The 23,705-nt window shown below is 38.7% G+C and overlaps 1 protein-coding gene across 4 annotated transcripts in view; it reads right to left on the reverse strand.

Moving 5' to 3' along the window:
* Nucleotides 1-23,705, reverse strand: part of efl1 (elongation factor like GTPase 1) — a 219,356-nt gene that overhangs the window by 152,437 nt on the left and 43,214 nt on the right. For all 4 annotated transcript variants that reach the window (XM_069911660.1, XM_069911662.1, XM_069911663.1 and 1 more), the window contains exons 9-11: nt 18,307-18,386; nt 14,898-15,034; nt 9,361-9,483 (exon numbers count right to left, since the gene is read on the reverse strand). In XM_069911660.1, the coding sequence (XP_069767761.1) occupies nt 9,361-9,483; nt 14,898-15,034; nt 18,307-18,386 (340 nt within the window). The remainder of the gene's footprint in view (nt 1-9,360; nt 9,484-14,897; nt 15,035-18,306; nt 18,387-23,705) is intronic.

Consider the following 23,705-nt stretch of genomic DNA (forward strand, 5'->3'; position numbering starts at 1 on the left):
CTTTTCAGAGTTTGGGACTTAACACTCACATATTTACTTTTGAGGATAGTGCAGTTAAGTTTAGAGATATGTAAGAAATGGTATGTTATTAATAGTTTAATAAAAAACTATTAATTTGAATTTACCATTATCTGGTGAATTTTCCATTGCTGTTCCTTTGTTAGTGCTAACAAAGTCCCTTTAGTCTCTTAGAAAATTACAAGGGTTGTTAGTCCGTAACATTTAGAAGAGCAAAGCCTTTTTTGTTGTCTTGTGCTCAGCAATGATCAAACCAATAGAAACTAAAAATAATTTTTAAATGTTTTGATTTATCATGAACATTAAGGACGGCATGGTTAGGATAGAGGGCAGCCCGGTTGGCATAGAGGGTGGCACGATTAGTGAAGCTGTTTGCTGTTCACTGTTACAGCTTCAACAACCCGGCGCTGCAATAAGTTTGTACGTTCTCCCCATGTCTGTGTGGGTTTCCTCTGGGTGCTCTCAAGAAGGCAGCCAACATCATAAAGGATCCCAATCACCCTAGTCAAACCCTCTTCTCACTGCTACCTTCAGGCAGAAGATACAGAAGCCTGAAAATCAGTATCTCGAGATTCAAGAACACTTCCTTTCCCATGACTATCAGACTCTTGAACCTTCCCTTGAAACATTTATCATGAACAGGTTTGACAGCATAAAATGACTATCTGCACTAATGAGCCACATTTTTTTGGACAAGGATTTCTGTGACTATTTATTTTCTATCCTATATCTTAACTGTTTCTTTTCATTTAATTCAATTAATTTACTAATATAGTTTTTCTTTACAAGTACCTGTTCAGCTGCAGCACGTAGGAATTTTGCACAATGTGCATTATCTTGATCAATGCAGTTGGTGAAGGTTCAAGTAAAATATAACTCATAGACACAGCACATCACAACTTCAGAAACTTCAAAAGGCATTCAACAATTAAATTCTCTACCCTATCAATTCAACAAACCAGGGAGACATTGAAGATCCTTTACAATGGGGAGGTAGAAGTTGGTGGTCCTAATCATTAGAAATAAGCTCTCCAACTGTGATTAAAATTTTGCATTGTCTGGATACTCACAACGGGGAAGCAGAGGACTGGTGCAGGGCATCAGAAAATGGGAAGAGCACCAATTTCCACCCCCCCCACCCCTTTTGAGAAAGAGAAGCAGAGGAAATGGTGAGGGGCTCAGAGGATGAAGATCACACAGACGGCGAGCTGATGGCAATTCGAGGCAAAGAACCCACGTGGGATGCAAGCTGCTGGCGACTGCAGTCAAGGGACTCGCACTAGGCTGTGGACTGCTGGAGACTGGCTGAAGGTGCACCAGCTATCGAAACCAAGAAGTGAGAGGACGCTGAGGTTTGGATCTGGTTTGGACTGGTCTGTGTGGCTGAGGGAACCCTGCAGGCAAATCCAGACACTCAGTGACTGAAGGGACTATCTTTTCTTTGACTGTAGGAGGCGCTAGGCAATTTCTGCTAATAGCGAATCTTTGCCAACCTTATGGTAGATGAAAGGAAATTTTGTGTAATGTCACATTTTCTGTTTCATTACATAACAATAAAAGAATCTTGAAACTTACTAGTGCCACCATCAAATTAATTTCATGAGCACTGATATTTCAATGGGGCAGGAGCGACACAAACACTGCAGCTCTGACAAATTTGTCAATAGCATAAGTCACATTTAAATGTACTCTGCATTTCACATGTGAAATTGGAAGCAATTGGGCATGTGCAGTACTACAAATTAAGCATTTCACATCCAATTTTATGGTCCATTTTTGAAAACAATTATCTGACCACAAAGAGTGTTCTAATACACCATGACTATTTGTAGTAAAATCACAAAAAGTGCTGGAGTAACTCAGCAGGTCTCACAGCGCTTAAGAGGTACTGACAATGTGGGCCTGAGCCCTTCTTCAGGAGCAGGCAGGCGGCTGAATAAAGGGGCTAGGGGAAGGTGGAAGAAAAGGCAGGGGAAGGAGAACCTGCCTGCTTTTTGCTCAGGCCCGAAAAGTCGATGATAATATCTTGACCGCCTATGGATGCTGCGAGACCGGCTAAGCTCCTCCAGCAATTTTGAGTTTATACTACAATCACAGCGTCTGCAGACTTTCGTGTTTCATGACGATTTATAATGTCTTTTGATAAATTCTAATAATATTTTGTGATAAATGGTGTTATGTAGAGTCAATTGAAATTGCAAAAGAGATAAAGAAACCAATAGAGATACTAACATAAGAAATTCACTAAAATTTGCATATTGCTATACTATGTGCAAACATGTCCCTTAAAGGTGCAGGTGCAAAAAACGCAAAGTTGTCAGCATCCACCCTCATTATTTATGAGGCTTTTGGCACCCACACAGGAAAGCTCCTGTCATGAATATCCTTCTCTTTTCTTAAAGATCCCTTCACACCATGTGATCCTGATATATTCCATGCAGTATCTGATAGGATGCAAACTTTAATGCCAAGTGCAACATTCAAAGCTCAGCTGAGGTAAATGTAACTGAATTTTAAATGGCAAACTATCATAATTCCTGCTGAGAAACCTCTGGTGCCCTGAAGTTTCACTTGTTCATTCCATGATAAAAAAAATTCCACTGATATCCATATTTAATTTTTCAAAGTTCATTTTTTTCTTTCTGATTACCACCTTGAGAATTGTTCTGTCTACGTCGTCATTTTATCAAAAACAGGCCAACTTTTGATGTTGCCAGACAGAATTTTGGAGATGAGGAAAATTAACAATACATCTCTCTGCAGCACACATTTATTTTTAGTCAGGGCAAATGTCAGAGTTGGCAAAATGCGACTGTGTGTTCCCAAATACGATTTTAAACTCTATAAACCTTTTAAAAAATGCATAGTTTTGAAATCGAAGTGCTGTCAACTTTTCAGGAATTATCAGTCAATAATCCACCAATCTCAAAACAAGATCTACAAAGATAATTGCTCTTGCTGCTGTAACTTGAGAAGATACTAGATTAAAAATATGATGATGGGTTTTGCAAAATTAACTGTCTTTCAACAATAATTTTCACTTTTTTGATTCTCTATCTCGATATTTGCTCTGTTAAGACATATCATAAAATGTTTAAGACTTCCTTCATTTCTGGACACTAAAGATCAGACAGAGACAAATAAATTGCTCCAATGTCAATGAAAACTAGAATGTTATTATCCTCAATGAATAAAAAGAGCCAATGTGAGTAAATTGTAACTCAAAGAGTTCATCGATAAAATGTGGATCAGGAAGAGCAGGAAATGTTAAAAGCTTAAGAGTGAATTTGATAGTATCTGAAATAATGTCAACTTGATAGGTTAACTATCGTCCCCAATTTGCTTTATATGATAAACTATTGAATATGAAAGCAAGTTATTTAAGTGGAATTAAAACTGAATGGGAGAATGATCTGAATATCTTTCTCAGAAGAAGAATGGACTTCAATTTTGGGCCTGATTTACGATTCCTCATTGTGAACTAGGGCATAGTCTTATCCAATTCCAGGTGCTACATTGTGTCCAGTTCTCCAAAGTCAAACTTGCTGAAATTTGTGACAAATGTAAAATATTCAATGCCTCTTTGTTTATATATGTTTTGGACTTGCGCTAACTTGCAAAAATATTGGACTGACATTTTTAGAACTTTTTCCATCCTGTTTATGATCACCTTAGATCCATGTCCTTGCAGTACTTGGTTTTTCTAAAGGCATAATTTTTTTGAATCTTCTAATCAAAGAGTGGTTACAGCATTCTCCACTTTATTAGCAAGAAGAGGAAATCTGTTAAAATGGAAAGATGAGTTCCCACCTACACATAATGAATGACTATTAGATATTATGTCCAATGTATTGTCTTTAGATAGGTGGTATTCAGAGATGAAGTTTTGTTTGGTCATGGAAAAAATATCATTTTCTATACAAGATAAGATGTCTTTTTACGAGTTAAAGTCGACCCCATTTATTGATTATATACAATTTAAATAAGTTTGAATTAATTATTTTTTTTCTTTTTTTAAAAAAACTTTTCATTTATATATATATTTTTTTCTATATATGTTTTTTTTTCTTTCCTTTTTTTAGTTTTTTTTAATTAGTTGGCTTTTTTTTTCGTTTTAAGTTTTTTTTTGTTTGTTTTTGTTTTTTTTTATATATAGTTTTATATAAAAAATTTTGTGGACTAATACTTAATACTTAATTAATATTTTTTAAAATATATATATTGATTTTCTTTTTAAGATATATATATTTTTTTAATTTTTTTTTCTCTTATTATACTAACTATTAATTCTTCACTCTTTATTGTGAGGGTGGGGAGGGGGGGTTTAGGGGTTAAAAATAGTTTCTTTTCTTTTAGTTTTTAGTTGTCAGGGGGAGATTTTGAGATTGGTATTGCATTAATTATGTTACTTTGTATTTGTATTACTTCGTTTTGTATTTTTTTTGTAAGTGAATTACTGACTTTCTTTATATGTTAAAATTAATAAATAAAGTTTCAAAAAAAAAAAGATATTATGTCCTTTTTAAATCAAGTTGCATTTATTTGTCATCATACCATAATCATTGCAGTGAAAATGAGATAGCGTATCTGGAGAAAATTAGGCATAATGCCACAAAAATCAAGATTTGATAAGACTTGGGGCCCATTTCTAGCTCACTTTCATAATTTGACTCATTAGGTGGGATGATGAACGTCCCTGGGTGGGCTATCCCTGCCCTCCCCTCACTTCTCAGCTTTTTTCCCTTGTGCCCTCCCACCCATATCAACCTGTGACCTCTTGTCTGTGGGCCTCCCCCCCCCCCCACACCATTTTATTCAGGTGCCTGCCTGCTCTTTGCTCATACCTTGATAAAGGGCTCAGGCCCTAAACATTGGTTATGTATCTGTATCTTCGCTCCATATAGAATGATGTGTGACTGAGTACCTCCAGTATTTTTGTGTAATCTTGAAAAAAAAAAATTGCTCCATATTTTTTTGAACCATTGCATCAGTTCTTTTTGAACTGACGGAAGCAAATCTATTTTATCGAACAAAATATAAGAGTTATTTTTAAATTTGTATTGTGTTAGGTCTCTGCAACATCAAATTTAAATTAAGGCCAATTTCCTTACCCAAAACTGTAATAAAACTCAAGGCCCTTATTTTTATTATTTGTATGTAGAGGTAATTTGTTTCCATTCCATCCAATTAATTTGAACTTTTTATTGATGGCACATGAATGCAACAAATACCATTCTCCAACAGTACTTAACAGCTAAACCACATCTAAATGTACAAGGATACTGTCACCTGAAGCCAAGTTCAGTTTTTGAAATAGCAACAATGGTGGCCTCTGAGAAGTGAACTGCAGGGATCAGTAACGTAGCTAAAAGTCACACAGTGATCATGTGGGTTTTCTACATATGCTGGGCCTATAGACATATTCTAACTAATATTCCTACCATGAACAGGTTTAAAGGTCTCGATTATTTAAATAGAACCTGGAAAGCAGGAGCAACAGTAGGCCATTCAGCCTTTTAGTAAGATCATGACTGGTTCCCCCCTTCTTGTCAACAACAGGAAGATACTGCAGGTTTCAATCTACAGATTAACAGGGAGTTCTGAACTTGCAACAAGAGAAAAGCCAAACACTTCCACATATTAATTCAGGCGACGAGAAGAATTAAGTGGATTTTGGTTGTTTTTTTCCAGTGTGCAAGCTTACCTGAATTTCACAAACATGCCTGGGAAAAAAAAAACACTACTCTGGAAGCAGATGCACTCAATAGTGCTATTTAAACAGAATGGAAATGCTTAAAAAGATTCACGGCACTGTGAATGCTTGAAGAACTACAGAGATAATATTTTATTTGTACTAAAAGTTTAAACACAATGCTGGAGAAACTCAGCAGATCCAACAGTGTACTTTATATAGCAAAGATACATCGCCAATGTTTCATCATGGTATGGAAAAGGGTTGGCAGGCACCCAAACAAAATGGTTGGGGGGGGGTGGGAGGAGTGGACGGAGGAGCACAGACCTGAAGGCATGAGGTAATAGGAAGGGAAGGCACACCAGCAAGCAAGGGAAGAAATGACTCTGTGAATAGTGAGGGAAGTGAGTGGAAAGCTGGAGGTAAGAAGACAAGGGGAAAGGGAATGGAGGGAGAACAGAGTAAGCTAGCAGAAACTGGAGGTCAATGTTAATGCCATCTGGTTGGAGTATCAGGACAGAAAACCATGTGTTGTTCCTCCAATTTATGGGTCATCTTGGTGGGACGGTACCCAAGGCCATGTGAGCACAAGAATGAGGTGATGAATTGAAATGTTGCCCACAGGGAGATCCCTGTCACTTACAATGAATTGTTCAGCAAAGCAATCTCAAAGTCTGCACCCAATCTCCCTGATGTAGAGAAGGCCACAAAGGGAGCACTGCACTGCACTACCAGCAGTGGAGAAGATCATCATGCCTGCAACAATTTTGCATTCACAATAGTCATTACAGGCACCAATCTTTAGCCCGCCCAACATTGAAATAGGATAAAATTGAGCCCATTTTATCCAACACATTTCCACACAATGAAAACTACTGGTGTTACCATGTCCCTTGTCTCTTGAAGCAGACATTGCTGATGAAGTATGCTCCATTTGTATCTCTACGGACTATCCTAAGAAGGGATGCTAGTCCATCAATGTTGGAAAAACTGGGAATTTACTACAACAACACCCCATACAGCCCCAATGGTCATATCATTACTTCCCACGTGTGCAAATTCTTGAATTTTTGCCTACAGGAAAACATTGGACTGACAAGTTGTGCCAAATCCTGATAAATTGTTTCTGTGTGCTGTATCCACAATGAGTATTTTAGTGTTGCAAAATCCAAAAAAACTCACAATCTCAACAAACTGCTGCTGTACTTGAATCTTGACTGAACTTGCACGGTCAGGTTTTTAATTGAGTTTTGGCCACAACTGCTTAATCTCTGAAATGTAGCCACTGAAATTCCTAATATTTCTTCCTCAAAATGTTAGTGGTGCAGTTGATGCCGTTTGTTATGAAACACAAAAGAGTACCATTTGATACTCAATTATTGTAAAACTGCAATTCCATTCACATTGCCATATTAATTTAATACATACATTTTGCAAACAAAAACATTCTAATTCGTGACAATCAAAATCAATGCAGATCCATAAAAGTGCCAAAACAAGAATTCCATTCAATCCAGAATATGCCTTTTCCTATTAGTTCTTTATCTTTACCAATAGATATCATGAAATAATATAAAATTTATCACTTTCGTGAAATATATTATCATATATTAAAGGACACACATTTAAGTAAGGAGCAGAGAGGAGTGTTTAAGGGAATTTTTCCCTCACACAGAAAGTAGTACATGCCTGGAATTGGTTGCTCAGAGTTGAGGTTGGAATTGAAAACAACAAATTGGAAACAACGCATCCTCCTCATTGATTATCAACGCAGGCAGATCCCAAGGATGTCAGCCCACTGCTCGACTTGCTATACACTCACGACTGTGTGGCCAGGCACAATTCCAATGGAATCTACAAGTTTGCCGACAACACCACATTTGTTGGTAGAATCACAGAGGACAATGAGAAGGCGTACAGGAGGGAGACAGATCAGCTCATTGATAACAACCTTGCGCTCAACGTCAGCAAAACCAAAGAGATGATTGTTGTCTTCAGGAGGAAGGAAGTCAGGGGAGCACAACCCAGTCTTCATCAAGGGCTCAAGAGCTTAAAATTTCTGGGTGTCAACATCTCCGAGGATCTGTCCTGGAGCCATCACATTGATACAATCACAAAGAAGGATCACTAGCGGCTATATTTTGTTAGGCACCTGAGGAGATTCAGCATGTCACCACTCTTGTAAACTTCTACAGGTGTACCATGGAGAGCATTCTGACCGGTTGCATCACAACCTGGTATGAAGGCGCCAACTCTCAAGACAAGAATAAACTCCAGAGAGTTGTTAGCTCGGCCTGCAACATCACCGGCACAGGACTTCACTTCACTGAGGACATCTACATGAGGAGGTGTCTTGAGAAAGCAGCTTCTACCCTCGAAGACCCCCACCACCCAGGCCGTGCCCTCTTCAATTTGCTACCATCAGAAGTCTAAAGGCGAGCACAGCAGCTGCTTCCCCCGCTGCCATCAGATTCCTGAATAATCTATAATTTTATGAACCAAAAACACGGTCTTAGTTCTCTGCACTATTATTGCTTTTCTTCCAGTGATGTAGTAAGATGGTATAAAATGAATGAAGATGCTGCATATCACCATATTTCATGATTTGTTCATGACAATAAATTTTGATGAGACACTGGCATTTTCAAGGATTCTAGATAAAAACATGAATATGCAGGGAATAGAGGGATATGGATCATGTGAAAGCAGCGGTGTCTGAGTTTCATTTGGGCACAAATTTCAGAGAAAATGCGTGGCCAAAGTTCCAGGTTCTGTAACAACAGCCCAGGTTAACCTCATGTTATTTAACAGCTCTCTGGCTTCCTTTCAAAAGGTTTGCCAAAACATTGCATTTGCTTCCAAGATGACATAATATGTGGGTCTTCTCAGAAGAAGCAGGAGAATCTTACACTTCACAGAATACCAGGGATCTCCGCATAAAAGAAAAATGACACTTGTCCAGCAATGTCACAGCCTCATTTTTGCTGACAAGTAAATATACCAGTAGAAAAAACATTGCAAGCTTCCAGGCGATTTGCCAACAGTGAACAATGGTATTACTGAAAACCTACAAAAATAGATTACTGTACACCAATGACTGAAGCAACTGATCTGCAAATGATTATATTAAATGTCTAAAAATCCTAAAAAAAAAGCAATTTTGTTCAAAATATAAGAGAAAAGGTTGTGCATCTTCTTCTTCCGTAATTTTGGAAAACTCTCCCTACCATTGAGAAAATCTGCAGGAAATGCTGCCATCGGAGAGCAGCAGCAATCATCAAGGATCCACACCACAAAGGACATCCTCTGTTCTTGCTGTCAGGAAAGAGGTATGGGCGCCACAAGACTCGTACCATCAGGTTCAGGTACAGTTGCCACACCTCCACCATCAGACTCCTAAACCACAAACTCAGTCAGAGATTCATTCAAGAACTCTTACTTTACACATTATTTACTACTGAATTTTTTTTTTCTTCTCTGTGTTGCAATTTGTTTACATTTCTCTCTTTTTCTTGAGTACAGTTTGCATTACCAATATGTAGAATAATGCTTGGCCTGCAGGAAAAAGAATCTCAGGTGTGCATGTGATGTTATGCATGCATTCTATATGAACTTTGTATATTACAAAAAAGAGATTCATGGTCATTTACCTTGTTTGAGCGCTTGGGTTTCGGCAGGCAATGAATCAAATTTTCTGCTGCGAGTACACATGAGTTTTTCAACCCGTTCTACAGTAATATCCAATGGGCTTGGCAGCTTGTGGCATACCATTGCTATTGGACTGTGTTAAGGAACATAAACTGTACCATTGAATATATCTAGATAACTAAGGGAAGAATTTTTTTTTTCTGTTAATAATTTCACTTTCTGCCACAATTCATAACTATTGCTTTAGGTGAGCTGAAAACCCCATCATGATGCTGTTTTTATTTTAATAGCGTTTGAAATGTTAGATACCAATGAGTCTCCAGTATTGAGCAGAGATTGTCAGAACTTCCACATATGATCATTTAATTAACATAACATTATTTTACTTACTACTTTTCCTATAGTTTTATGGAGCTTTTCAAAAAAACCAGGGAAGTGATCCAATGTCTTTGAACCATCTGCATTTTTCCTGGCCAAAGAGCAGACACACTTAATTTTGTTGAAGAAACATCTGACAGATTTGTAATAAAGCCATGCCTTTTTATTGCTGTATATCCCAGCTTACATTTTGCACCATATTTGTCCCTAAAATTAAACTTCTGGTGATTCATTTTATCTTTTTCTCATCTCCTGACCTCACGACTCACAAATTATTAGACACCGCTAAATGTTTGACTTTATCAGACCATTCATTTTAATCCTTCTAAAAACATTTCACTTTTCAAAAATATGCTTAATCCTAACACTTGTATAGTATATTCAGAAGCCACCATTCACTGATCAAGACAGCACTACATGATTTATTTTACATCAGTATGACATCAATTTGTCACTTAAGTCATTTCTAGGCAGAGGGGGAATTACTAAGTTTCGGAGCCCATCAGTGCTCAGTAATGGGTGGGACTTGCACTGTGATCTCTCCACACCACAGGCTTTTGTGGAGACCACGTGGAATATGCCAGTCTGTAGAGTTTGGTCATGGGTAGCTACTAGCACTGGAAGACCAGTAAGTTTACAGCAGGCCGATGGGCCATCTTTCACCAAGTTGCTAATATTCCAGCAGCAGTTGGTGTTTGTCTCTGTCTGCATCCTTGGGAACAGACTGCAGAGCGCAGAGAATGTGTTTTGCAGCTGTTCAGGATGAACCCTGACAAAGACCCATGCATCCCTTTACAGCAAACACTCATTTCAGAAGATGGATGACAGTTCCATGGTCTGAGCAGTGTACGGTGGTCCTGTAATTCCACCAATGCATGAAGAAACTAATAGGTACAGCTTTCTTACCAGCAGACAGAATTAGTGCTTATTTGAAAAGTCTGAACATAAGGCAATTTTTCAAATGACTCTGGACAGTCAGCTCAGGGAACCATCTGACAGGATCACATGAAAATGGAAAAAAAAGCTGCAGATGCTGAAAATCTAAAATGAAAATGCTGGAAATACTCAGCAGATTCAGGCCACATTAGGGGGAGAGAAACAAAGCTAAAGGCCAAAGACCCTTTGTCAGGGCATGAAAACAAATGATAGGTCTTCGACCTTAAACATTAGCTGTGGTTCTCTTCATGTAGACGTAGCCTCACAGGATCCAACCATCTCATTTTTCAGCGGGTCCGCTGGAAGATTCTGGGCATACCTTTTGCTCGATTGACTCATGATCAACCTTGCACAAACTTTACCAGAAAGCATAGGCAATACTGCATGACCCACCTGAATGGAACATTATGTAGGAACCTGATCAGAACCAGGGATAATATAATAATGTGTCGTGGCACGCATTTTTGAAAACCCGAGATATATGCAGCCACACACTAGGTCGTCACAAAATTGGAGAGTCACACAAGACATGTTCATGGCATCGCTTGGAGCACGATCTACTTTTAATCTTCAGATGAAAAGTAAGATGACTTGGTGACTGCTCTTTCTGATGGATTAGCTCAAGGCTACACTAATATGGCAGTGAAGAATCAGCCTTGTTCCAGGTTAGATGAGGAAACTTTATGTTGCCCACCTTTTAAGTCGGAGTGTGTTACTACGACTGTGCCAATCATGTAATGTTTTCTTCTGATGCAAGCCAATTAAGCAATCCTCTCCTGCCTCTAATTGTACACCTAAATAGTACCAGGATGTCAGAGATCTTCTGATAGACATCAGGGTAAATCTGATCTGGGAGAACCAGATACGACTCGATTGGTAATAAACTTGGAAATAAACGTCTTCCTCACTGAACAGTGAACAAACGCTCCACTTCAGCTTGCAGATGAGAGAGATGATGCCAAGTTTCTTTAATTTCTCAGCGGGTCTGTGATGATCCAGTTCCACAAAGCCAAGTATAACTCAGCCAGCAAGCTGCTACTTCCAGGAGTTTCATTCGTTCCGGAAAAATCTTGTGAATTCATCTGAAGTTAATAGATGGTCATTGCTCTGCCACTTGCTGTCATTTAAAATCTCCAGGAAATTTGAGGAGCTGTTGCTTTTAGAACATTGGCCTGAATGCAAAGTTTTGCAGATACTTAATATGCCCTATTGTGAGCCATACTCCTTCGGGTTTCTGATCACAAAGCACATCCCCTTCCGCTCATGGACCAAACTGTGGAAGGAAAACACAATCGGCTGGAGGAACTCAATAGGTCAAGCAGCATCAGTGGGAGAAAAAGGTCCATTTTTCGAGCTAAAGCTCTTCATTAAAATTTAGGTAAGTTAGTACAGAAGTAGTGTAAATAGGAGGGGTGAGGCAGGGGCCCGACATTGGATTAGTGAACCAGACAGAGATGAAACATAATGGAGAGAGGTACAGGAGTGGCAGATGCCAGACAAAGATAAAGAGAAGCAAGGAAAACACTACTTGTCTACTCTCCTCTCCCCACTTCAATTCCATCTGTTCTCTCCACCATTCCCATTAGTAGCCTTCATCTTCTAACCATCCACTCATTCCAACCTGTATGACTCATCTTCCTCCATCTGCTTTTCTTGCCCCCCGCCCCCCTCTCTCTGTGCCTAGCATCTGCCAATCTGCTGCTTCTGTCCGGCTTCACCAATCGCCTATGGGGCCCCAGTCCAACTCTTCACACCGTGTCCTGTTTACACTGGCTTATCGACCACATTTAACGAGCCTCGATAAAGAGATCAGGCTCAAAATGTCAGCCATTCCTTTTTTCCCACTGATGATGCTCAACCTGCTGAGTTCCTCCAGCAGATTGTGTTTTGCTTCAGATTCCGGCATCTGTAGTCTCCAGCGTGTCTCCTGACCTCGGAACTTTGGAGGACTCTGAGGTATTTTAATACATCAAGGAAAGCCATGGCCTGAACCCTGTTCCCCAAGGATAAAAACATTCCTTCCATCCAGAAACATTAGTTAATCCCTCACTGGGTTTCCTGGCCTCCAATCCACTGCATAAATGTGCTGCTACAGTCTTTTCAACACCATGCTGCATTATTTGATCCACAATCCTTTTATCCAGAACTTTGCACATTTTTTAAACCCGTACACACATTTACTCCGTTCCCATTTCAATATATTAAATTATTTTAGTTTTAACTCAAAAACTCCCTGGATATATTTTTAAATATCAGATAGTTAAGGATTTAAACAAAGCTCTCTTTTTCAAATATATTATCAAAAAAAATGCAGAAGTCCTCCTTAAGTCAGGCTTGGTTCAGGAACTTGCTCAGCCCGAGGTCACAAGAATACAGTTCAAGGCCATTCCTCAAGCAAACCTTCTCCTCACCCACCCCCGCCATCTACACCACTCACTGCCTCAGGAAAGCTGGCATTGTATTAAAGGATCCATCTCACCCTGGTAATTTTCATCAGGTAGAAGATACATGAGCTTGAAAACATGAACTTCCAGATTCTTTCCTACTGTTATCAGATTCTTGCATGTACTTCTTATTGGTAAAAGATTATGCTCCTGCACTGCTTAATTGTACTTTGTCCGATTTACACTATTCTGCACTTTGTTTTATTGTCACACTAACTTATGGATGGGTTGACTTGCATGTATAAGCTTTTCACTGCAGCTTGATGCACTTGACAATAAGCCATTCAATATTTGCAGAGATAAAAACAGAACTTTAATCGGCATTTTGTTTTTACTTCAGATTTCCAGCATCTGCAGCTTTTTGGTGACTCTCAGTTAAAATTCAGACTTTAATATAGAGCAGGAAGAGTGCTATTGACTGAGTAATACCATCTTTAAAAATAACTTCTCTGATGCAGATGGACGACTGTGATCTCAGCATTATGCACCTAGGGCGTGTGTGCACCACAAGGTTGATCAGATACTCATCCTCGTATGCTAAAGGCTATGTTCAAGTATGCAACATTTGACTACCCTTGAGCCTATTCCAACTGAGAACATACCAGGATATGAACAATGTTATGTTAGCTTTGTATCCAAATTTCTAAAGAAAATAATTTTCTACCAAACCAATGATGTGCATGAATTAACCTAATCAAACTAACAAAGCCTGACAAAGCAAGGATTGCACATTTTGAAGCACCCTTGAAGTATCAGAAACCCATTGCTTCATCATTCTACATCCTGAAAGAATCCATCACCAAAAGACAGCGTGTGAATGATCAGCCATCTTCAATTTTAGTTAGAGGTTTATTTTACCCCTGAACTATAAAATACGCTGGAAAGGTCCATTTTGTTTTCTTGTAAAAGTAAATAAATGGAAGCAAGACTTTGAAATTCACCTGCAGAACAAATCAGTCAGTGAAATGAAAGAATGAATGCTAAAGCACAGGTTCAGAAGCTTCAAAATTTCAGATCCTGGACCTTCTGCCTGTTTTAACCATCAAGCGATTTCCATTTTAAAACATTGATCTCATTGTGATAGATATGAATTATCAGTTAGATTTGTAACCATTACAAACAATTTTATTAATATGCATGAAGTTGATATTAGCTTTTTTTAAAAAATGGACTGCATAAATCTCTCCCTTAATTAAATGCAAATTTCCTTATCTACATTTTGTTTCCTGGTTGTAAAGTATATTTTTAAACTTCTTTAAATGTTTTACAAGTGTTATTAAAATTTAAACATGACAGTTCATAGATGTGAAACAATGTTTAAACATTTCTCAAAAAAGCATTTATTTTAATGTTTGTAGTTTCATTTTAGCATTTATATTAGAGGTGTTGATTTTTGAAATTGTGTACTTTATTCCACTCAAATCCCAGTAATGGTGATTAACAGATCAGATTTTGCCATTTAATGATCTACACACACACACACCACACACACACAGGGTTCATTTCAGTTGAAATACCTATCTTGATGAAGGGCTCAAGTCCAAAATGTTGGTTATGTATCTTTATCTTTGCTAAATAAAGTACACTGTTATGACCTGCTGAGTTTCTCCAGTGATGTATTTTTACTCAACCTTAGTGTCTGCAGACTTTCATGTTTTACCTCTATTTCAGTTAGTTTGATTAGGTTATAAAGAAAATTTACTGACATTATTGCAATCAAAACCAATGGTGCATTATTGTGAAATCCAAATAAAATACTACGTGATATAATCAAAGGATACCCAATACAGCCTGAGAGATGGGAAGCCACTGAGTGCAGATTGCATTGAGATGCACTCTTGGATCTGTGTGTCGTGAATCACGAGGCAGAATGGATAGACCCAGTGAATTTACTATCTTGTTAATCTTCTCTTTGTCCCTGGAAGCAAAGACAAAAGATGACCATTTCTTCAAATGTGTTCAAGAGTTACATTCACCCCTTGAATGCATACTCAGAGATAGGCTCCAAAAATGTTCATAGTTTGAAAAATATATTTTTTCAAACCATAAAATATTTTGCTTTGTGCTGAAATTAGGTTTTGGTTTTAACAATCTCACATAATTGAGTAAATATACTCAAAGAGCTGCTGAGGTCTTTAGCGATTCAGATAAACAAATACTTTCAGACAGATGACCAAACCAGAGATAAAATCCCGAAATGTAATTCCTGTAGTATTCCATGTAACAGCAAATTAATAAACAAGATAATATTACATTCTTATTATTGAGAATGGGAAATTATGACTCTTCTATTCTAAAATTTGCAAAGTAGTCCACACAAAATGTTGGTTTTGATGTTTATTACAATTCAGTTGTAAACCCACTCCATCATTTCCCTCATTGAGTTAATATCCTGCAGGGCCTATTCATAACTACAAGCACTGCAGATATTTCAGCAATAATATTAAATTATTTTTTTTTACAACTCCTGTGACTTTCTTTGTTGTTTAAATTTAAATTAAATTTAACAGGCCCTTCCAGCCCATTATCTCATACCATGCAATTAACATACAACCAGGTGGGTTTTAAGGGTGGGAGGAAACTGGAGCATCCGGGGAAAACGTACAAACTCCTTACAGAGAATGCTAGATTTGAACCCGGTCACTGGCACTGTAACAGTGTTGCACTATCCACTACGCTATCCATGCCTCAAAAAAATTCAGTTATAATTTGCACAAAATATTTCATTTTAACTCACCATGATAGATTTGCTTTAATTTCATATTCAAATTGTAAATTTGTTCTGGATTTAACCAACCTAAAGCCATTTACCCATGAGTGCTCTAGATCACCAAGTATGAAAGATTTCTGTCCTGTGGATACAATTTTAGGAATGATTATCAAGGTAAAATAAACTGAGAATTCCAAGCAGCCATCCAGAGGATGGATATCAGCTATAAATGCTTAGGAGCTGGTCACAGGTGCCAGACTTCATTCCATCAAGGACATCTACAAGAGGTGGTGTCTTAAAAAAGCAACCTCTATCCTCAAAGGAACCCCCCCCCCACCACCAACCAGGCCATGCCCTCTTCACTCTGCTACCATCGGTTAAAAGGTACAGGAGCCTAAAAACAACTTCTTCCCTGCTGCCATCAGAATCCTGAATAATCAATGAACCAAAGACACTGCCTTACTTTTTTATTGTTGTAAGTTGTTTATTTGAAAGGTTGCACTAGGGGGCTGCCACAAAACAACAAATTTCATGACTTGCTCGTGACAATAAATACTGATTCAAGTATTTGAACATAACTAAACCAAATCTACTAATGGGAGAAGAGTAAGGAAAAAATGTAGATTTTTTCAACTTCGCAGTAAAAATTTTAAAGGAGGTAATAACAGAAACAACAAATGAAAAAACCATTCTGCCAGAACATCTTACAATAACTGAAAAGGAAAATTGTATCTATACACCCATGAACAGAATGCTTTCATCCAGGCAGCAGAAATAGAGTACTGCCTGGGTTAACACCAAGCTCTGTAAACATACCCAAAAGCTGACTTCTGTTACAACAGTTGGTAATTTTTCTCAAATTCAAACCAAAGCTAGTGAATAATTTGAAAGATTCGCATGATATTGCAAATGCGTAGACATTCACAGTCATGGTCATTCACTTTGAATTAGTCTTGAGAATGATTTGGAGGAACTTGACTAGAAGATTACTGTCAGCAATAGCCTTTCCTTCACTTGGCTTCTCTGCATCAACCCCTTATCCATTTAAAGTTTTGTAATGATTCAAACAAATGTAGTACTCAACAATATGTACAGGCAGGACATGCTCCAGATTGCCAAAAAGACTAAAAGACCTACTCTTACCTTTGAAGTTATGTTCAGGTGCAGTATGAAAATCCAAATTAAGAATCCTGAGTAGCATGGCTTTAAAACACTGTTTATTACTCTGCAGTATTAACTATGAAGCTTTGGTTTTCACTAAGGATTTACAGAGTGGTTGCCTGGCGATATTACATTTTTTTTATGAAATAGAACAGCTCACTATAATGGAAACAAGCCACAAAAGATTCTGATGTCAGTCAACCACCATAAATAATAAAAGATTTTCTTTTTAAGGAGTTCAAAAATGTCAATGCACAATGCATCTTCTTTACTCAGGTGAAATGTCAAAACTGAAGGATAAATCCAATTTGGCCTTTTTAAAAAATACTTCACCAATGTTATTTGACTACTGCATGCTTGTATGAACAACATTAATTTGAAGTAGCCAGATACATAAGCTGATATATATTTAATAACTAATAGCCTGTCAGGGTACAGGTCATCCATTGTCCACAAAAAACCAACTGCTCCAAGCTACAAATCTGAATGTTTACTCCTATTAATAATTTGTCTGGTGTGCAGCCAAGGATAGGAAATATATATATTTTTTTCGATTAGGTGATTAAATGTGCTCGAACTAGCACTTGAGCAAAGCAAAATAATTCTGGATTTGCGCACTAAATGAGCTTTATGTTGTTGTGTTTAATATCTTATATTGTTGCTGCATTTTGTTTTCATATCCAGCAAATGAAGGATCATTCTTAAAATTCCTGAAGTATAACTTCAATGAAACAGACAACATTACCACCTGGACGATATTCTACAAAAATGTATAAAATGGAGCACTGCACAATGTAACCAGAAACTGATTAAAGGAGAATGTAAAACTTTAAAAAAAAAATGTGGTGACAGTGAACGTTTAAGTCTCCAGGCTTTTATAATTGGAAAACATTCCAGATGGTTTTGGCTTCTGAGCGTGTGTGTCTTACATGATGGCAATTATAGGGATTATAACTCCTGCAACTCATAACTGGTGCACTTTAGGTTCAAATTTCTTCATAACTCCATTTTGCACGGTGGCCGATTCTGTCAACTATTAAGAACCACACAATTATTCAATTTTTACCATACAGTGCATTGAAATTGATGATCTAAAACAGTGCCTCAACACCTGGGCACTTATGAACTCTGAACTTATTTGACCAGAAACTAGTCAGTAACTAGCAGTATTAAAATAGATTTGGCTATGAAATAAATCAATATCCTTGCATCTAAGGTCACAACCCTACAACATGAAAGATTTCTAAATGTAGCTTTAAGGTGCTTACAGGCAACATTAATGCTGAGGGAAGCCTTATGATGGTTAAAATATTCCTCACCTTTGGACAACCACAGCTTCGTACAGACTCCAGATGTTTTCCAGCACTAATTGCACAAAAAGAGGCTTCTTTCCTTTTGACTGTAAAGTGACAAAGAAAACAATCCAAGTTAATTGAGAAGTAAGTAAGCTGCTCTGAAAGTTGTCAAAATGTTTTTGAAGAAGAGCATGATATCTTTTATACACCAAGCACAGAACATATCCAGAATCTTCATGACTGGTCACCACAGAAGGTGAATAGATACCAGACAGCAGATTACTAACTCTTTGCTTGCTGTTAAGTCATCTCACTTGAAAATTATTAGGAGCATGGTCCTATGGAATTCGTAGATTAAAGTGACATTCTGGACACTAACACAGCCCTTCTTTCTCCATTTCGTAAGGAATTCTAAATGCCATATTTGCGCCCATAGTTTTACATTAATCTAACCGCCACACATTTTGTAAACAAATGAAACTCCTGCTTTTAACTTATCAAAACAGTGCAAAATTAGCTAGAGTATAAAACACTATTCCAAATGGAATACATCCTACCTTGACAGGGAAGGTCAGACTTAAATTGAGACTTAAACAGTCTAATAGATTTTAAAATTTCATACTTCATTTTTGACCTCCAGAATATGAAGAAAGCAGTTGAAATATGTTTGTATGACTGTGAACTTCCAATCCAGACAAATAGGATTACAAATACTCTATCTTTTACTAAGAAGAAAGTCTTAGCAGAGTTAATACATGCCATAAAAGAAAATGATGATAACTTAGCACCAAATTACTAATTTAACCTAGCTTACTCATATGGATGGCTACGATGAGAGATGAAAAAGGCTTTTCTGCTCCATTTCTGAGAGTGATGTTGTATTTCTGATCACACCATACCTTGCCTAGACTATGGAACAAAAAGATCCAACAGTCAGGCTGCTGCCATATTTCCTTATCTCTCAGCCCATGTGACAATGGCAGGTGATGTGATGACAAGGAGTCACAATTCCACTGAGAGCCCAAGTTCATTTGACAAATGCAAGCAGCAGAACGGCAATTCAGCAGTTGCAAACGTAGCTGAGAAGTCCTTCTCAGGATTCCATCTGCTCACCTTACATGGGGACAGAGCTGGAAAAGTTGCCCTAAACAATGGCCATTTCCCTCATCCTCAGGTCGATATTTACCTTGAGCAGGATTACTCTAGACTGCAGGCTGAAACAAGACTAACCTTGGAACCTGGAATTCTTGCTAATACGTAACATAAGCAGTAACAAACTCATAATCTAATTTTGCACAAAACCCAGAAATTAGACAAAAAGTACTCAAATATAACCATACCTCCACAATATTGGAACGAGTGGCATCAAAAGTAGACACAATGAACAAGAACAACTACTAAAAGTGGAGAGAGGAATCCAGTTCTGCTGTTCAGAAAAACCATGTTTGTGCATACATTGGACTTTTGATTTTAATTATATTTTGGGAGTTTGTTTTTATTTTAGGGTGTCCCTAAATTGACTGTTTGCAACCCCAAAATGGCCTGTATGAAGTGATTTAGGATTGACATTTGAAATCTCCAAAGTTCACTCAATGAGGAAATCATTCTGCTGACAGCATTTCTCAGAGGGATCCTTCCAAAGGGAAAAGAGACAACAAATGTGGTCAAGTCGTCTCTTGAACAATGTGTATGACATCTGACTATGGGACTCAATCTCAAACATTGGACTCATGTTATCATAGGCCCCACAAAGTCTGTACCTTGATGAGGGTTCAAGCCCAAAACGGTTCTGTATCTCTTTATCTTTGCTATATAAAGTGCACTGTTAAACCTGCTGAGTTCCTCCAGCGTTGTGTTTTTACCACGAAACATCCGATTCTTTTGTAATGGACGAAAACATTCTGATTTCCAAGGGTTTTAACAAGATGCAAGATAACTTGTCTTAAGAGTGTCTGCTACAGAAAATATTACTGACCAGGATAATATAAGGTTGTGGAGTATAAATTCCAATCATTATTTTACCCAAAGGCCACCCTAATAATTTCATTCTATAATGGCAACAAATGCAGGTGATTATAGGATTGGTGGCAGAGCCTGTAGATCAGAAGCAGGACATGCAGCAAGCAATACCAAACTCACAGAGATAGAATAATTATAAACTGCAACTGATTATCGAGACCCAGGTCAAAGATTTAGCTCTCGGAGCTGAAGGTCTCGGATGTGAATTCAGCAATCAGCAAGACATTTCCAGTAACAATGCCTGAAGCAGTACCTACCATGCATATGAGCATTGTCACATGAAGTAAATCAGTACACAATACAAGGATGTAACATATGAACCTGTTACATGAGCTATCATCTAACAAACGTAAAAAAAAATTGCAAATACTAGAAATCTGCTCCTTTATCTTGTGAAAATACAGAGTAGGTCAAGTATAATCTTTGCAAAAAGGAAGAGTTAATAACCCCTTTCAAACTGCAGCACCTCCTGGGACCAAGGTGCAATTAATGGGGCAAAGGGGCTGGAAGTACCTTCTAAATTGCGGGGGGGATCTAACCATTAAATCTCCAACCCGGTGACTTAAGGGGGATCCCACTCCCCCCCCAAAAAAAAAAGACATGTCACGCACTCACCGGAAGTACTGCTGGATGTTCAGATGCTGGGTGCCCAGTGACGCACACACGTAAGCGCTGACGTCACCAGAATAGGCGGGTCGGCCATTTTCATTTTCAAATCGGCTATGGATGAGACCTAGGTAAGTTTAACTGGGTTCCCCGACTACCTCTGGTTAGGTTCGGATGGGATTGTGCCCGGTTGGACCCTTTCAAACTGCCGCGTAACTGGGGTGCTCATCGTGCAAATTCCCCGGTTAACCCCATTTTACACAGCAGTTTGAAAGGGCCTAATGTTTCAGGACAGAAACCTTTATCAGAACTGGGAAAGAATGAAAATATTTTGGTTAAAAAAGGAAATGGGTTGAGGAACGAAAGGAACAAAAGGAATGGGGCGAGACTGGATGACATATTTAAGAAAAAAAGAAATAGGAGCAGAAGTTGGCCATCTGGCCTGTGAAACCTACTCCACCATTCAATAAGATCATAGCTGATCAGGCAGTTTTACTAACCCAACTGTTCCCCAAAACCTTTAATTCCCCTGCTGTTCAAAAATCTATCTATTATGGTTTTTAGACTGCAGGCATGTAACAGCACAATCAACAAAATTTGCTGTTACATGGGCACTCTAATCAAGTCCTGCACCGCAATTTATCCTGCAGGACCCCTACTACTTTTTGGGGGAAGCCTGCAGTCTAAGTCGCACCGCAAAACTCGCCTCGTGAATTCGACATCCAGCTGATGACGCAGGCCACGTTGCTCCATATAAAAACACCAGGACTAATGTGCATAGGAACTTAAGGCATGCAGTATAAACAACCACAAGGTGAGTAATTATGTTAATTTATGTTAATTTTTGCAAGATTTTTCCGACAATGCTGTCTATAAAACACCAACCAATATGTCTTAAATACATCAAATGAGTCAGTGTCTACTGCATTAATGGACAGAGAATTCCACAGGTTCATTACTCTCTTGGAGAATAGATTCTCCTCAGCTCTGTCATTATCTATGGTAGTTAAGGAAGAGTTAGAATCAGATTAAGCTTTATTGTCTGCATAATGCGTTGCTAATAATAAAACAGGGAAATGCCCAACAGGCCAGATGACACAAAACTATAAGAAACCAAGCTGAAATGAAGACAAGCAGAAATGGGAAGTTCTGATACAAGAAGAGGTATCTAAAACTGGAGATTTTGACACTGAGTACTGCAGATTGCAACATGCCAGATAGAAGATGAGGTGTGGTTCCTTAAGCTTGTGTTAAGTCTCACTGTAACAGTGCATGAGGAATTTAAGTGGCCTCTCAAACTCTGATCTTTCTGTTTATGGTCTTCAGTGCAGTAATGAGGCCTGACAAATACTTTGAGTTTGTTGCTGCTTACGTCATACATTGGAATTCATGCTCGAGGAAAAACTTATTTTCCTTCTGGGGATATTGCAGCTTGCAATAATCAATATTGAAGTCTCCAACTCATTCTTTCTGTTTATTTCAGAATTGCCTGTTTTCTCTGTGTCTCAGTTTTATGTAGTGTTGCCTACTGAGATTGCCTCACAATTTGCCATTAAATACAAAAGCTAATCCAATCTCAACGGCCCCATAATTTGATATGAGGTTGTCTGGTCTTATCCAATCAGTCTATTCTCCATTTCAAGACTCAGGATTATTTTATTGTCATGTAATAAAACAGAAAATGTGAAGTTACTCCAAAATTTCCTTTGAAGTCTACCGTAAGGCAGTCGTAGATTTGTTAGCAGAAAAGAATTGCCCAACGCCCCTTACCGCCAGAGAATCCCCGCCACCCCCCCCCCCCACCCCCAAACCAAACCCAGGGACACTAAATGTCCTTGGCTTCACCTCCAGCACACCTGCAGCCACATAGCCTTCAGTCTGAACCATCAGCCATTTGAACTCCAGATACATGGATCTGACATGATCAGGAAGCCGCCAGTGCCCTCTCGCATCCCAGATCCAATAATGGTATCCCTTCAGCCAGTCTCCAGCAGTCTGCAGCCTGGTGGGAGTCCTTTGACCACAGTTGTTAGCAGCCCACATCCTACGTAGATACCTCTCCTCGAGTCACTAATAGACCATCGCCTTTGTGTTCTTCGTGCTCAGAGCCACTTACTAATCCACCGGCATGGTTACTATCCCATGGGGTCATCTCCCCTGCTACTCCTTCTCAAACGTGTGGCATTCTCTGCATTTTCTTGTGCCCTGTGCCTGACCTCCGCTTCCCTGGAGTTTGCAACCTCTAGTGGCCACTGCCGACCACAGGTGCTGCAATCTTGGGCCGGATTCTGCGTTCCCAGGATTTTAAAATAAAACTAGCTTCAGTTCCTTTAGCAGGCCGTTTAAACCCTATACGGAGCAGATAGCAGTCAAACTGGGTGGTTGAACCCTGCAGGGGAGTGCTTTGACTTCATTCCCCCTATCTCTGCGAGTCCACATCAGCGTCAGCACTGTGGTTACAGCAGCTCCGGTAATGCCACCATTTTATTTACTTTTTGTTCCCCCATTCCTCTCCCCCATTTTCTCTGCTCCCTCAAATTAACTTTTCACTCTGTTTTCTAATTTTGAAACATCAACTGTCTCTCTTTTCAGTGACGCTAACCAACTTAATGATGGTTTCCAAGATTTTTCTGCTTTGATTTTGTGTCCTAATCCAACTGATGGCTGGGCACGCTGCATAGCGATGGTCAGGAAACTCTTCCCTTCCATTCCATCCCACTCTGAGAAGGCAGTGCCCAGCTCCACTGACATCTCAGAAATGTATGGCCAACAGTACTGGGAATACACAGGAGTTTCAT

Source organism: Narcine bancroftii, chromosome 14 (assembly GCF_036971445.1).
Source record: "Narcine bancroftii isolate sNarBan1 chromosome 14, sNarBan1.hap1, whole genome shotgun sequence".
Taxonomy (NCBI): domain Eukaryota; kingdom Metazoa; phylum Chordata; class Chondrichthyes; order Torpediniformes; family Narcinidae; genus Narcine; species Narcine bancroftii.